At 49.6% G+C, this 13,458-nt stretch overlaps 7 protein-coding genes across 7 annotated transcripts; 3 read left to right on the top strand and 4 right to left on the bottom strand.

The window, feature by feature from the left end:
• Positions 1-20: 20 nt before the first annotated feature.
• Positions 21-1,330, bottom strand: BDV38DRAFT_203026 (tRNA splicing endonuclease subunit SEN34). Its single transcript, XM_032052485.1, has one exon. It carries the CDS (start codon positions 979-981, stop codon positions 40-42), a length of 942 nt encoding a protein of 313 aa, XP_031908723.1. The 5' UTR covers positions 982-1,330; the 3' UTR covers positions 21-39.
• Positions 1,331-1,738: 408 nt separating this feature from the next.
• BDV38DRAFT_287578 (uncharacterized protein) lies at positions 1,739-2,031 on the top strand (the record flags this gene model as incomplete). The annotated part of the gene is made up of 2 exons (XM_032060902.1): positions 1,739-1,796; positions 1,847-2,031. The coding sequence occupies 2 exons, from the start codon at positions 1,739-1,741 to the stop codon at positions 2,029-2,031; spliced, it is 243 nt and encodes an 80-aa protein (XP_031908722.1).
• A 43-nt stretch (positions 2,032-2,074) lies between these two features.
• BDV38DRAFT_274959 (elongator complex protein 4) lies at positions 2,075-3,327 on the bottom strand (the record flags this gene model as incomplete). The annotated part of the gene is made up of 2 exons (XM_032057933.1): positions 2,075-2,793; positions 2,856-3,327. The coding sequence occupies 2 exons, from the start codon at positions 3,325-3,327 to the stop codon at positions 2,075-2,077; spliced, it is 1,191 nt and encodes a 396-aa protein (XP_031908721.1).
• A 280-nt stretch (positions 3,328-3,607) lies between these two features.
• On the top strand, positions 3,608-4,323 carry BDV38DRAFT_296728 (DNA-directed RNA polymerase core subunit RPB8; the record flags this gene model as incomplete). Its single annotated transcript, XM_032062989.1, has 2 exons — positions 3,608-3,936; positions 4,028-4,323. 2 exons carry the CDS (start codon positions 3,608-3,610, stop codon positions 4,131-4,133), a joined length of 435 nt encoding a protein of 144 aa, XP_031908720.1. The 3' UTR covers positions 4,134-4,323.
• Positions 4,324-4,354: 31 nt separating this feature from the next.
• BDV38DRAFT_274956 (thiamine pyrophosphokinase-related protein) lies at positions 4,355-7,241 on the bottom strand (the record flags this gene model as incomplete). Its single annotated transcript, XM_032057932.1, has 2 exons — positions 4,355-5,287; positions 7,194-7,241. 2 exons carry the CDS (start codon positions 7,239-7,241, stop codon positions 4,355-4,357), a joined length of 981 nt encoding a protein of 326 aa, XP_031908719.1.
• A 1,706-nt stretch (positions 7,242-8,947) lies between these two features.
• On the top strand, positions 8,948-11,329 carry BDV38DRAFT_202870 (putative MFS multidrug transporter). Its single transcript, XM_032052483.1, has one exon. It carries the CDS (start codon positions 9,219-9,221, stop codon positions 10,965-10,967), a length of 1,749 nt encoding a protein of 582 aa, XP_031908718.1. The 5' UTR covers positions 8,948-9,218; the 3' UTR covers positions 10,968-11,329.
• On the bottom strand, positions 11,315-12,937 carry BDV38DRAFT_287571 (alpha-hydroxy acid oxidase; the record flags this gene model as incomplete). The annotated part of the gene is made up of 9 exons (XM_032060901.1): positions 11,315-11,390; positions 11,447-11,523; positions 11,598-11,851; positions 11,910-11,984; positions 12,051-12,203; positions 12,268-12,502; positions 12,570-12,672; positions 12,753-12,786; positions 12,844-12,937. The coding sequence occupies 9 exons, from the start codon at positions 12,935-12,937 to the stop codon at positions 11,315-11,317; spliced, it is 1,101 nt and encodes a 366-aa protein (XP_031908717.1).
• Positions 12,938-13,458: the final 521 nt, after the last annotated feature.

Genomic DNA, 13,458 nt, shown 5'->3' with positions numbered 1-13,458 from the left:
GACTGGTCCGTCAAAGTCTGATAATCCAGGCCAATAATCTCACATTCCTGCCCACTCAATGCTGAAAGTCCTCACACTCTCTTCATCCGCAGTGTTCTCCTTCTTCTCAGCACCTCCAATCATAAATCCCTTCTTCACGCCAGTACCCAATCGACCTCCGGCGATAATTTCCATCAAATCGAACTCTTCGTCCCATTCGGCTGAGACAACCAAGAAATGAGAGTGGAATCGTAAGGGATCACCCGGATAGGCAAGGTACTGGCAGCCGAATCGAAGACCGGGGGACAGGAAATAACCCTCGGCATGAAGATGAGCGAACAAGGGATAAGACGAGGGAACCTGAGGCATTGGCAGCAGCTGCTCAGCCGAGGGCTCCGCTGGGAGAGGCGGACGGGCCGTTGCGGGCGTGATACCCATGGCATTATCCGGGGCGACAGTCGTCGAAGTACGTCGAGAGGTGGTTTGACTATGGCTTGACGGTTGACTGTCTGTGAAAAGGTCCACCACTGGGTCATCCTTAGACCCATCAGCGACAGCAGGTGCGGGTTCAGGATCCTCAGAGGAGTTCTTTGATTTGGCAGCTTTGGCTTTCTTTTCTTCTAATTTCTTTAACGTTTTCTCTCTCTGTTGCTCTTTCCGGCTGGCTTGCAGCCGCATAGCTTGGAGGCCTTGGGATTCTAGCTCACGGAGATACTTCTGGCGATCTGCCTCCATAAGGGCTTTCATGCCTTGGTTCTGAACTTTTACCTCGTCTACAATGCAAGCTACACCTTTCTCCACCAGCAGCCTCGCCTCCTCCGGCATCAGCTCCAGCGGCAATCCCAAGAAGACATTTTGTTGTGGGATTTGCGGCAGAGTGCCAATCAGAACACCACAGATGTGATGCTCCCGTCTCAAATACGTGACGGCATCAATAGAGAAGAGATAGTAGTTACCCGCGATATACGAGATCGGGATGGGGAGGGTGGGCTCTGTAGTCATTTTTGTTTATGTGTGAAGATGTTCAAGTTTATCAATTGCACTGCTATAACCAGATCTTGATGTTAGCTTATTGCTCCGCACAAGACATGCAAGATCAACATGGTAAATAAGGAGTGCAAGTCATTTTCGATACATTTCTCAATCACATATGCTCAATTAATGAGATATTTTAGTGAGCTTCAGGGGATTGACAGATTATAGTATTTGTATAATCATGCAAAGACAGGCAATATTAAGAAAGTAGAGATAATAACTTACCATCAAATACAAGAGTACATGACAAGACGAAGAGATGCTCTGGAATTTGGCCAGCAAAACCAGAGCTATGTCAATGGCGGCTGTGTGTGTCTTAAAGAGATGGGAGAAAATGTAAATTTTGGTGGGAGAAGCAGCTCTTAAAAGCTAAACCCTGACGGAGCCTTTCCTCTTCGCGTTAGTCGCATAGAAAGGTGGGCTGCTTATGCCTGAGGCATCATTTTCCGTCATAGAGACTAGAAAATAGGGCCCGTCACCTGTCACTGCAGCTTGTTGTTGAAATTTGAGTATAGCTTCATCGGATCTATCCGATGGCGGCTGAAGTTGAAAAGCATCAATCTGACTATCGGGGAAGGCTCGTTGGAACAAGCAATACAGCATCACGTGCCATAGATGGTTGCGCTAAGCCTGAAGCGGCACTGCTGATCAGCCCAAACAAGAAACCTCTATTACTCTTCTATCCTATGCTAGCATATTGGTAACACGACCAGCTGTGGCCGCGATGAATTTCCTTTTACTCCTCTTTCTGGTGTTCTTTGCGCCTCTCCTTCTATTCCTAGGTAAGTGACTTCCCCATCGCTAGCGAGTCTCCATTGTTGACACCTCGGAGCGTGGCTTGCTCTATCGTCTTGCTTAGGGAGTCGCCTTCGCTCCCGGTTCACGCGGGACTCACTCAGAGAGGGCATGGATGGCTACGGAAGGGACTATCTCCGAGGAATGGCTGGCTCCGGGCCTGCCATGTCTGAACAAATCGAACTGGAGAATATGCTGAGAGATTCGGACCACGAAGAATGATTTGCGGACTTCCTTCACCCTCATTCAACATAGCAGCGTCAGCTTAGAATTCTAGGTCCGCCTTTTTTGGCATCCCGCCTGGACCCGCGCCTTCTTGGGCTTCCTTGTCTCCTTCGGCCGGCGGTAGACTGAAAGGCTTAATTTCGAACTTCCGTCTGCTGAGTGTAAACGCCCAGTCTTGTCCAATGTTCTGATCACTACCTCCGCCCCGTTCGTGTAGCACAGGTAGTCGATGGGTTTTGAGCACGCCTTGCGGTGGCTCTTCACCGGCTGTCGCAGCACCTGAGGTTGCGAGGGCATCTGCAGAGTGCGGGAAAGGACAAAGCTCGATAACACCATCGTTCAGAAGTTCGACCCATCGCACAAGGCCCGAGGAGCGGGGAAACAGGGACAGAGGCATTGTTATCATAGCTGTGACACGTGCAGAGGGTGCGCTCATCAAAGCCTTTAGCGAGTGAAGAAACGGCAGAATGGTTTCGGGCTGGCTGGCCTCGGGAGGGTAAAGCGTGGGGTTGAGCAAAGAAGGTATGATAATGCGGTGGACCGTGTTTGGGGGACTTTGGGCGATGGTGGCTTGAAGGCGCTTATAAATTGAGATGAACAGGGGTTCATTTGTGCGGGCAAGAGGGATATAGTTGATAGTCGCGATGGATGGGTGGGTTAGACGTTTGGTGAGGTCGAAAGCATGACAAAATGCTGGCTGCTGAGCCTGATCTCCGTTCGCTGCGGGCGAAGCTTGGTCTCCTGTGGTTGCGACGGGCGCTGCATCTGTTAGACTCATTCGTGTTTCACACAGTTATGGTAGATAGTATCCCATGCCTTACCTCTTGACCCAGCGACCCCGGCCCCGAATTCCCCCAGACGCTCATACCTCCAGGCAATCTTCATGCGCTCTCCCTTTCGCTTGGCTGGTTTCTCATCTGCAACATCCGCAGGACCTATCAAGCCAGGAAGGCTTCTGCCCCATTGCTCGGGCATTCCGACAACGTGAACCTTTTGGTCCTGTACGACACCTTCCGCTGCATAGTACCGTAACAATGCGCCTGCAAAATCCGTAGTTCCATTCTCTTCAATTAAGAGAGTCTTTCCAATGGGAAGCCCGCCGTGTCCAGCTAGGAGGTTGTCTAGCGACCGGCTACCTGTCGAAGTAGTCGGACGCCCATCGTCGGGAGAGGGTCGGATTCCGGGGTTTGTTTCTGGGGCAGCCGCGGCTTGCTGCGGTTGCGCAGTAGAATTGAGGGCAGAGGCGCGATCGACGCCTGTTGTTAAGCTAATATTTCTTTTGCGAAAAGACATTTTGTGCTGTAGTTGACTTGTAAAGGTGTTGTTGCTCTTGAATACTTTTTTTGAGGAATAGCTGCGGGGCAGCTTCCGGGTGGAGTAAAAGCGGCAGTGCGCTAAAAAGTCGAGCAAAAAAGCTGCGGCGATTCCTTTTGCAGTTTTCGGCCGCGTCCCATCAATTGAGCCTTCTACCACTTCCCCCAACTCGGTGAACTTGCGGCACTTCAGCAATTCCTCATTATATACTGTTCGAATTTGCCGAGTTATTTGTTTCTGTCGCTGCATCGTCGCAACCATGTCGGACCCATTGCTTTTCGAAGACACCTTCACCATCACTGGTGTCAACCAGCAGAAATACGATCGCGTTTCTCGCCTGACCTGCACGTCCTCTGATCACACGTCTACCTTCACTCTAGATGTCAACACTGAGCTCTATCCTTGCACGACTGGAGAGTCAGTGTCTATGGCTCTCGCTTCGACCCTTTCCCTGGACGGCAAGGAGGACACTGGCTCGAAGGGCTGGAGAGAAGTCGGCATGGGCGAGCAGACCCTGGCAAACGACTACGACTATGTTTGTCATGGAAAGGTCTACCGCTTTGAGGAGGGAACTACCCAAGGGAACATGTAAGTGGACTTTTATTGTACCATGATCTACCTAGTCGCATGCGCATCGCGATCAATACCGGGACCATTGGCTAATTGAGACCACTAACAGGGCGGTTTTCATCTCTTTCGGTGGACTGTTACTCTATCTTGAAGGACCCTACAAGAAGCTGGCGCCCTTGAGGATCGACTATGTGTATCTACTTCTGAAGAAATGAAGGAAACGAGGAAAGATATCATCCCATCAACACTTCGTATCGAAAATTCATGGGTATCTGTGTCCGGGGTTGGCTTTCGGACTGACAGAAAATTTTGCATTAATTGGGATGTTTGGTTGCAGCGTCGGCGTTTGATTGGCGATTGGGTATATCAATAGAATATCAAACAATTCTCAAAATATGTGTTCTCATCTACCAATTAATTCAAGGTCGGTAGCCGCTCAGTTTGCGAAATGCGAGGCTGTTGGGAATTCAAAGCGGCGGTGCATCCTCGTCAGAATCTGGAAATAGTCGGGTTCATTCTCGGGGGTCAAGATGCCATGTCTGATGAAGAAATCAATGAAGACGACTGCGCAATTGGGCTTGAACTCCCCGTTCGCTAGAGCCGTCTTTGTTTCTTCAACGGTATACAGCTTAAATTCTTCCACTTCGCCGTCACTGGGCTTTGGGACAATGTCACGGCTAAGCTTGATGTCGTAGACATACTCTACCTCCGGTTGTAGCAGATCGACCTCGCCTCCGGCTCGAGAGTCCCGCACATAGAAATACGAAACACAACCTACTGACTTGGCAGTGGCCCTGACGACGTCCCCAGGCAGGGATGCCTCTTCCTCTGCTTCGCGAACAAGGCATTCAAAGGGACGTTCGCTGGTGCTCATTCCACCGGCCACGGAATTATCAAGCATGCTAGGGTATGTCTGCTTGGTCCTTGCGCGCCTGGGCACCCAGAACTGCATACCTTGCTCATCTTCCACATAACAAGTGGCGTGCACACCATACGACACAATGCCAAACAACGGGCTGGCACATCGTTCCATCTCGAGCAAGAACTTACCCCCAGGAGCATAGATGGGGTACTTCTCGTTCCGCCACCCCTTTAGGATCTCAAAGTTTCCCCGTTTGGCCTCTGCTTCAAGGGTCTCAGCCATGACATTACTGCGCTGTTCTGGGGTTGCATCTGCAGCAGTGTTCAGTGTGACAGTTTGGCTTGTAGGGTCCACCACCCAGTGTTCGGCGGGCCAGCGGAACTTCGTCACGGCCCAGTTGAGTATGTATCCCAATACCGCATCGCAACCATTGACCTTAAAGGCGTGGTGTTTCTTCAGGTGGGCTGCATAGAATGCGGGGTTGTCTTCGTAATATGGGAATCTGTTCTGGAATGTTGGTAAATGATAATAAGAAGAAGAGAAGGGACCGATTACTTATCGCATTCGTCAACTAGTTCCAGGTTAGATTTGGCCATTGTGTACGCAACCACGTCTAGTGTAAATTAAGAGCCAACTATGCATGCATACAGTACATGCAATACAATGTGTCAGAGAAAACCAGTGACCAGCATAATGTCAACCCAGCCACCGTAATAGGTTAGACTGGTCCACAACCCTTATCGATAAGGGCAGGCGGACGATTTCGTCACCAAGCTTTTCTTTGCGATTCTATCATATGGAACCCCCAGGGAAATTCTCACCAGCTCCAGTAGCTACCACGATCGTTCTTTCTTACACAGCTTAACAATGCATTGTATCCCCCAATTGCCTCTATAACCAGACTATTAACCATTCTAATCGGCATCCGTTCATTCATTCTTTGACTTCTAATTAACAAGATACCCCCACTTGCATTTGTTTATCGCATTGTATTGTTTTAACTACTAAACTACTTACTCTTCCTCCGCCGCGATGTTCTCCGTCATAATCCCAGGCAGACCCTGCCTCACAGACATCGTCCCAGTCGACCCCCAACCCAACGGCCAATCTACCAAATTCGCCTTCACAATCCCCCTCACCCCAGACCTCTCCGACATTGTCGTCTTCCTCCTCCCCGGCACCGTCCTACCCCCAGACACAGCCGCCGCAATCTACATCCAATTCCCCTCCGACCCCAACGGCTTCCGCTTCATCGGCGCCCTCGCCAACGAAAAGCCCTCCTCCATCCTCCCCACATCCCCACCCCCAAACCTCCAACCGGGTATGACAGCAACATTAGGCATCTCACTCGAACCCATCGCAACCGTCGCACCGCAGCTCGAAGCCCTCGAGGCAGAAAAGGGCACCTCGGGCCAGCTAGTCCGGCAGACGAGACAGATTACGACGAAGGTGCTCGCGCAGCGGATTATCGGGAATGCGTTTAACTTCCTGGCGAGCTTTGCCTCAAGTGATCAGGATGCGGTGCCGTTGAAGGCTTTTCGGGATTGGTGGTCTAAGTTTGAGAGGAAGGTTGAGATGGATCCGTCATTTTTAGAGAGGGAGGATCCGAGTGCTAGTGGGTGATGAATGTTTCATTTCTTTCGATTAGGGGAGTTTTGTCTTGGGTTGGGTTTGTTTTCGCTAGGGATTAATTGGGGCGTTGTTCGTGTCACTATCTGTTTTATACCTGATTTGCGGTACGTTTACTTGCATGGGTTATGCTTGTGGGTAGTGTCTAGCTTGATTGCATTGCGTTGGGCTATTGGCGTGCTTTATTGTCGCCAATCAAGGTCCAGGATCTCTTTTTATTAAAGAATAGAATGCAGGTGCCCAGAATATATTTACATTCATTCACCTTGTCTATATTTCATCTCTATAGAGAAGTCTAGGTGGAAAGGAACCTATGCCAAAGTCCAGCCGCCCAGCAGTTGATTCCAGCAGACGGGTATCTACTCAACCTCCCCAAGCAAGAACCGCAAAAAAACGACCAAAATATCGAACCCATCATGCGCCAGGTCCACCCTCGCCAATGCATCATCACTCTGCTCTTTCGGGAAAACGCCTGTTCGGGTCCGTGTGTTGACGATCTCGCTAACGATGAACCCGTTGTATTCTGGATGACCCTGGACTGTGATAAATTTACCCGGCAGCAACATGCCCTGGACAGCGCAGTTGGATGAGGAACCGAGTGGAATCACGTTCGTGGGACAGCTGACGACGATGTCTCGGTGCATTTGGTGGATGCGCTATGATGTCACATTGTTAGAATGGGAGGTAGGAAAGATATTGGGTGCATGGAAAAGGTGGTAGTTGTATGGGTTGAATGTTTGAGGCGGATTATAAAGGCGAATAGTCATAAGGGTGCACTGCATACCACTCTGTCCTTTCCGAAGAGTTTCTTCCCTTGGTCTGTCAGGTCCATGTCGCAGACGGCAAGCTCCCAGCCGGCATCGCCGCGGCCGACTTCGACGCCGAGTGCGCGGCCGATGATCTGGTGTCCGAAGCAGATGCCGACGACTTTTACACGGTGGTCTTCAAGGGCTTTCTTAGTGTATTCGACTAGTTTAAGGATCCAGGGGTCGTTTTCGAAGGAGTCATGTTCTAAGATACGACGAGTTAGCACAATGCGGAATGGAGGTTACGTTATCAGGTGTATAAAGCGGCATATGTATAGGTCCAGTGATCTGGTACACTAAGGGGAACTCACTGGATCCTGTCTGCACGATCGCATCTATATCCTCCAACTTGGGGTATTCTTGCGCATGGACAACGTCCCATCGAGTAATATCAAGGCTGGTTTCGGGATCCAATCCCAGGGACGTGGCGCATTCGCGGAAAAGTTGAGCGAATAACCCGAAGTAGCCATCGTACCTTTTGTCCACGCTTTCTACTGGAGTGTCGCATTCAAGAATGGCAATCCGGAGTGGGGGGCGCATTGTGGTGGCGAGGGTGAGATCACAGGGTAAGGAGTGATGTCTGAAGATAGATCAAGGTAGTATCAAGAAATTCCTAAAGCCAATGGGTTGCAGCTCCTACGCGATAAACGAGTTTTGGAGGAGTATATGGGAAAGTGTATGTAGTTGAGTCATTTTCTTATCAGATCAAAGGTACGCCTGGGTCCCACCGCCCTTTCGATCAGGCAAATCTTACGAGTTCAAGATGACTGCCAGGGTATTTCTTATAGGGTTCTGGTATTGTGATCCTGCTCCTCCCTGCAGCCTTTGCTTTTTTTTCCCCGGGACATCGGAATGCTAAATACTTGGTCTATTGGACAATCATCGCGAAGTCTGTGCGTTTCCGGAGTACTATCCGAACACATGGGATGCCGGACTCTAATCCGATCTCAATTCCCGCAGTGTCGAAATAAGCCCTAGTCCCAGCTGTCTTTCAAACTGTGGTGCGGCCGACTTCGAACGTAATTCATACGACAGCAGATTAGGGCCTCCTTAATAATAGACGCCAAGGGAATCCCCTGTCTATCTATCTTACCCTTTGTATCGCCAAATGTTGTACTTGTCTTGAGAAAGCGGCAAGTCGGAAAAGACAGCCCTAGCGCTGCGCCTTTGAGGACTCGATGGGGCTACACCGGGAAGTCAACCAGTGGGAAAGCGGCAATATACTTCGTATGGATGCATGAACACTTGGTGCGGATGACACAATTCCGGGGGCATTTTGGTCATCAGGTCCCAATCTGACCATAGACAGGCCGCAGCGGAAAAGAAGAAAAGAGACTAAGACAGTCAATGTAAGGTAAGAAAGACAAAGTGGGTCATAGATTTATGAACAGGCCGTACTTATCAGTGCGAAATGAGGGGGTGAAATACCATCAGTGCAGCGACATGCATGCGGCATTTTCATTAGCCTCGGCCGTCTTTATTTTTATTTTCTTTTTTCTTTTTTCTTCTGCTGCTACTGCTGCCCCCTCTTCTTCTATATGGAGGATATGGGATTACCGACCCTCAGCATACATTTCGGAGGTGACTCAAACATTTGAACCTTATAACGTGCAATGAGGGAGTCAATGGAGAGAGAAATTCAATCATTCCGTCTTTCCGCAGCCGAGTGGAGAACCGAAGGAACCCCACTGGAACAGGGTTGGCTCGAGTCACAACACTGACTCCAACTCACTGCATTAGCGTCTTTCCCATCGTACTGCCTCGACTATAAAAATTTCTGGACTGGAAAGCCTAATGCGACCAAGATTTCCTCTTATTTAACTAGACTGTAGCAGCCCACGAGTGACTTTATCCTTGAGACGATTTTATACTTTTAACTCTAAAGTCTGAAAAGATTTCCAAGGGTCATTTTATTACTGTGCAAACGAATTTGAAAAAGAAGAAAAAAAAGGTTTCCCTTCTTAACGAGTACAATTTCTCACCTCCACCACTTTCCTCGAGGGATGCATGAAAACCCGCAATCATCACATGTTGGCGTCAATGAGTCAACTCCTCTCCTCAATCATGAACAATCTCATATAAATTACTCCGGTGAGCATAGCAACAACGCTCTAGAGACGGGTGATTCATCCACACCATACACTTCCGATGATGAGGAGCCTGTGATCACCCTCTCTAGAGTCACTTCCATAAACCAGGGACTGGAAATCGAACCGAATCTCGAAAGGATCCCTTCGGCTGGGACAGCCTCCAAGAAAGCAGCGGTAGATCCCGAAGGCAAGTCTCCGAGTGAATCCACCGGTTATGCCTCTCGATTTATCAATGTCTCCCCGACGAGGTTCTGGCTAATCTTCGGCGGGGTCCAAATGGGATACATCATTGGATTCTTCGACTCGACTTTAATGGCGTCAAGTCACCCCGTCATAACGTCCCATTTCCATGCCTCAAACTCTGCATCGTGGCTGTCAACAGCTTTCCTTCTGACCTCAACCGCTTTCCTTCCCTTGTTCGGTCGCGTATCCGACACTTTTGGCAGGAAGCCGGTATATCTTTTCGCTATTGCCGTCTTCTTCCTCACCACCGCGTGGTGTGGCATGGCCCAGAGTATCGGGAGCTTCATCGCGGCCCGAGCCTTCTGCGGACTTGGAGCCGGGGGTGTCTTCTCCATGGGTATGATTTTGTCGAGCGATTTGGTTCGCATCGAATATCGTGGAGTCTACCAGTCCTATATCAATCTGTGTCTGGGCGTGGGAGGCTGCCTGGGATTGGCATTTGGCGGGTTTCTCTGTGACCACGTAGGGTGGAGAGGTGCGTTCTTCGTGCAGCTGCCCTTCATTTTTGTTTATTTCCTCGTGGCAGCCTGGACCACCCCAGCCGATTTGGGCCTGAAGAGGGCGAAGACGGAACGGATGACTTTCTTGCAGCTGCTCAAGAACATTGACCTGGTGGGGTCGTTCATCTTGGTTGTCGGTGTGACCTCGTTGATTATGGGTCTAAATTTGGGCGGTAATGTGCTCAGCTGGTCTCACCCCCTGGTCATTTCGTCTTTGGTTCTATCTCTCATCTTAGCTGTGATCTTCGTACGATATGAGCGGACCGTGGAGCGGGCCGTGATGCCGATATCGCTCCTGTCGAAGCAGCCCTGCGCCAACCTCATTTTTGGTAACTTCTTTGGGTCCATTGCTGTCAACACAATGATCTTCAACGCTCCGTTGTATTTCCAGGCAGTCAAACTCGCTAGCCCAACTGACTCGGGTCTCAGACTGGTAGCGTCCACCCTCGCCGTGACGGTTTCGAGCGTCTCGACGGGCTTCATCATCACATGGACCAAACGACTGAAGCCAACAGTGATCATTGGTGATGTTTGTCTCCTGCTGGGAGGCCTCGCGGCATCCACCCTTGGTATGGGCACCCCCGATGTAGTTGCCATGTTATGTGTTTCGCTCGCAAGCTTTGGACAGGGGTTCGCTTTTCCTTCGTTGATGGTCTCCGTTCTCGCCACCAGTGATCCGGATGAGCAGGCCGTGGCTACCACAACCTTGGGTCTGTGGAGAAATCTGGGCTCGGTGATGGGTGTAGCGACAAGCAGTTGGATATTTCAGAACACCCTTGTATACCAGCTTGAAGAAATGGTTACAGGACCCGAAAAGGAAAGTATAATCCTTCTCGTCCGCAAATCAGTCCAGGCTATTGTGAAACTGGACCCAGTCCACCAAGAACAAGGTAAGTCTATCTATCTTCGCACATCCTAATCTATATGCTTGGGCTAATACTGGTATAGTTGTGGGTGCGTATGCGGCAGCGCTCCGTCTGACCTTCTTCTCCGCAGCTCTGTGGGGTGCGCTCATGCTTCTGATGCACTTCCGCGTTCGACTGCCCCGATTGGGCAGTAAGGCTTGAATAGCATTTAATGCTAGTCAGTCCAGTAAGTTCTATTCTACTGAATGATTTCCTTCGTTGCATTGCATTGCTAGGTTTCCGAAAATGGGTATGGGAATAGAATTAATCAAAAGTTCATGGCTTAAGAATGCTAAAATATAAGATTATCTTCAAATACTATACTGCCCACATGATCAACTAGAATCAAATATCAACTCAATCATAGCTTCGATAACAGCCCATCGGATTTGAGCACCGACAAGTGGCTCTTTCTGATCTCCTTCACCGACCGACACCTAGTCAAGATTAGCGTTCTCCTCCCCATCACACCCTAAAACATATTGAAACTTACCCAGCCAACGCCATGGTAATCCGGAACTCCTGCAACAAAATCTTGATAGCCAATTCAACACCCTCTTGCCCATTCCACTAGTAAAACAAGTCAAGTCAGCCTTTGCATCTTCAAAGATCCAAATTCCCCATGATAAGATAAGTAATCATACCGCAAGCCCCCAGATAGGAATCCGCCCCACAAAGCAATGCGAAGCCCCAAGCGCCAACGCTTTGAAGATATCCGAGCCTCGCCGAATCCCACCGTCAACAGCGAGCGGGATCCGTCCTTGTGCGACCGGCGCACACTCCCTCAGCGCATCCAGAGTGGCGGGGACACCATCGAGCTGGCGACCGCCGTGGTTGGAGATGATGACGCCGTCGACGCCATATTGGATTGCGAGTTCGACGTCTTCTGGTGTGTACACTGCATGTGATGTGAGCTATATGGTTGGTTTTATACTTGCAAATTAAGCTATTCGTACCTCCTTTCAACCAGATCTGGAGCTTGGTGTGTTTCCGGAGCCAGGGGATTGTAGTTTCCCAGTCGAGGCTTGGGTCTTTTTGGGGCGTAGTCAGTGACTTGTTCATAGATCAAAATCGGTAGGGTTAATTGAGAAACTTACCATAGTCAGTTCGATTAGATGTATCCAGTCCATGACTGAGGATATTGGGCCATGACATATCCTCTGGGAGAGTGTAATTGTTACGGTACTCGTTCAACCGCTTTCCCAGCAAAGGTACATCAACTGAGAGGAATAGGGCCTTGTATCCCGCCTCTAAGTCTCAACATAAGTATTCATCACTTGATAGATAGGATGGATGTAGAACGCAACAACGCACTTTCAGCACGCTCCAACAATTGAAGTGTAAGCGAGCGATCCTTCAACACACACATCTGCATGGCATAAGGGTTTCCACAGCCCTGCGCGGCCACGTCTTCAAGCGAGTAGTTCGAATACGATGATAGACCCATGCATACATTGTATTTTGCAGCTGCACGCGAGGCTGCTACTTCTCCATCTGGATGGGCCAGTTTCTGGGATGCCGCGGGACTGAAGCCTAGAGGGAAGGCAACCTTGGGTTTATTCTGTTAGTTTTTGGGAGAGGTTAGGGGGGGTTGTTGGTGTTCAATGGGGACGTACTTTTGTGCCGAAGATCTCTGTTGATGTGTCGATTTGGTCGACGTTGATTAGGATTCGGGGACGGATTTTGTAGCGATCGAAGGCTGCTTCGTTCTCACGGAGTCTGGTGGTTGGGACGTGGTGTGGTTAGTAATGTCGAGATCTATTCAGTGTTTGGAGGTTGATATATAGCCATTGACATACGTGATCAGGTCCATGGCTCCTTCATTGTAGTAGTCTGTGTAGTAGACCTATGAGCTTGTGTCATGGCTGGCAAGACAGAGATCAAACACACCTCTGACCATCCGCGGAAGCTTTTTGCTTCCTTCAGCTTTTAGGTCTGCGATGCAGGAAATATCCTTGTGTAATGTCTCTCCGCGGTGCGCCATTTTGTCACTTTCCAATGTGAATCTTTAGGCGATGAGGGAAGGCAAGAATAAAATCTGGGGTATATAAAACTTAGTTCTACAGCTGACGGGAGCTTTGGAAATTTAGAATATATAGTTCGTGGAAGCTGCTACATTCTTGCGGTCAGACCACAGCACTAGACGCGAACTCTCTCGATCAAACTTTCCCAGACAGACCATCTCGGGGTCATACATCTCAGTATAGACGAATCAGGAGGCCCTCAATCCAGTACTGATTAGACGTGAACCGGCAGCAGGTCCTGAAATTCTGAATATAGCAATCACTGTCCTATTTGGGAAGAGTGGGGCGGACGGAGATCCAAATCGCTATCACGCTGATCCTTTTCCGCGGAATCACTTGCCCGTTTAGTTTCCAGCTCTATTTGATGAGGTGATGAGGGGATCCAGGAGGGGTGCCCCTCTTTGTTTCCTTAATTTCACATTGTGTATTCAATTAAGGTAGCTTGTCAACAGCTTGTTTCGTCTTTTTACTTCACAGCACT

The sequence above is a fragment of the Aspergillus pseudotamarii genome (assembly GCF_009193445.1).
Source record: "Aspergillus pseudotamarii strain CBS 117625 unplaced genomic scaffold BDV38scaffold_79, whole genome shotgun sequence".
Classification (NCBI taxonomy): domain Eukaryota; kingdom Fungi; phylum Ascomycota; class Eurotiomycetes; order Eurotiales; family Aspergillaceae; genus Aspergillus; species Aspergillus pseudotamarii.
This window is presented reverse-complemented; position numbering and strand designations above follow the sequence as displayed.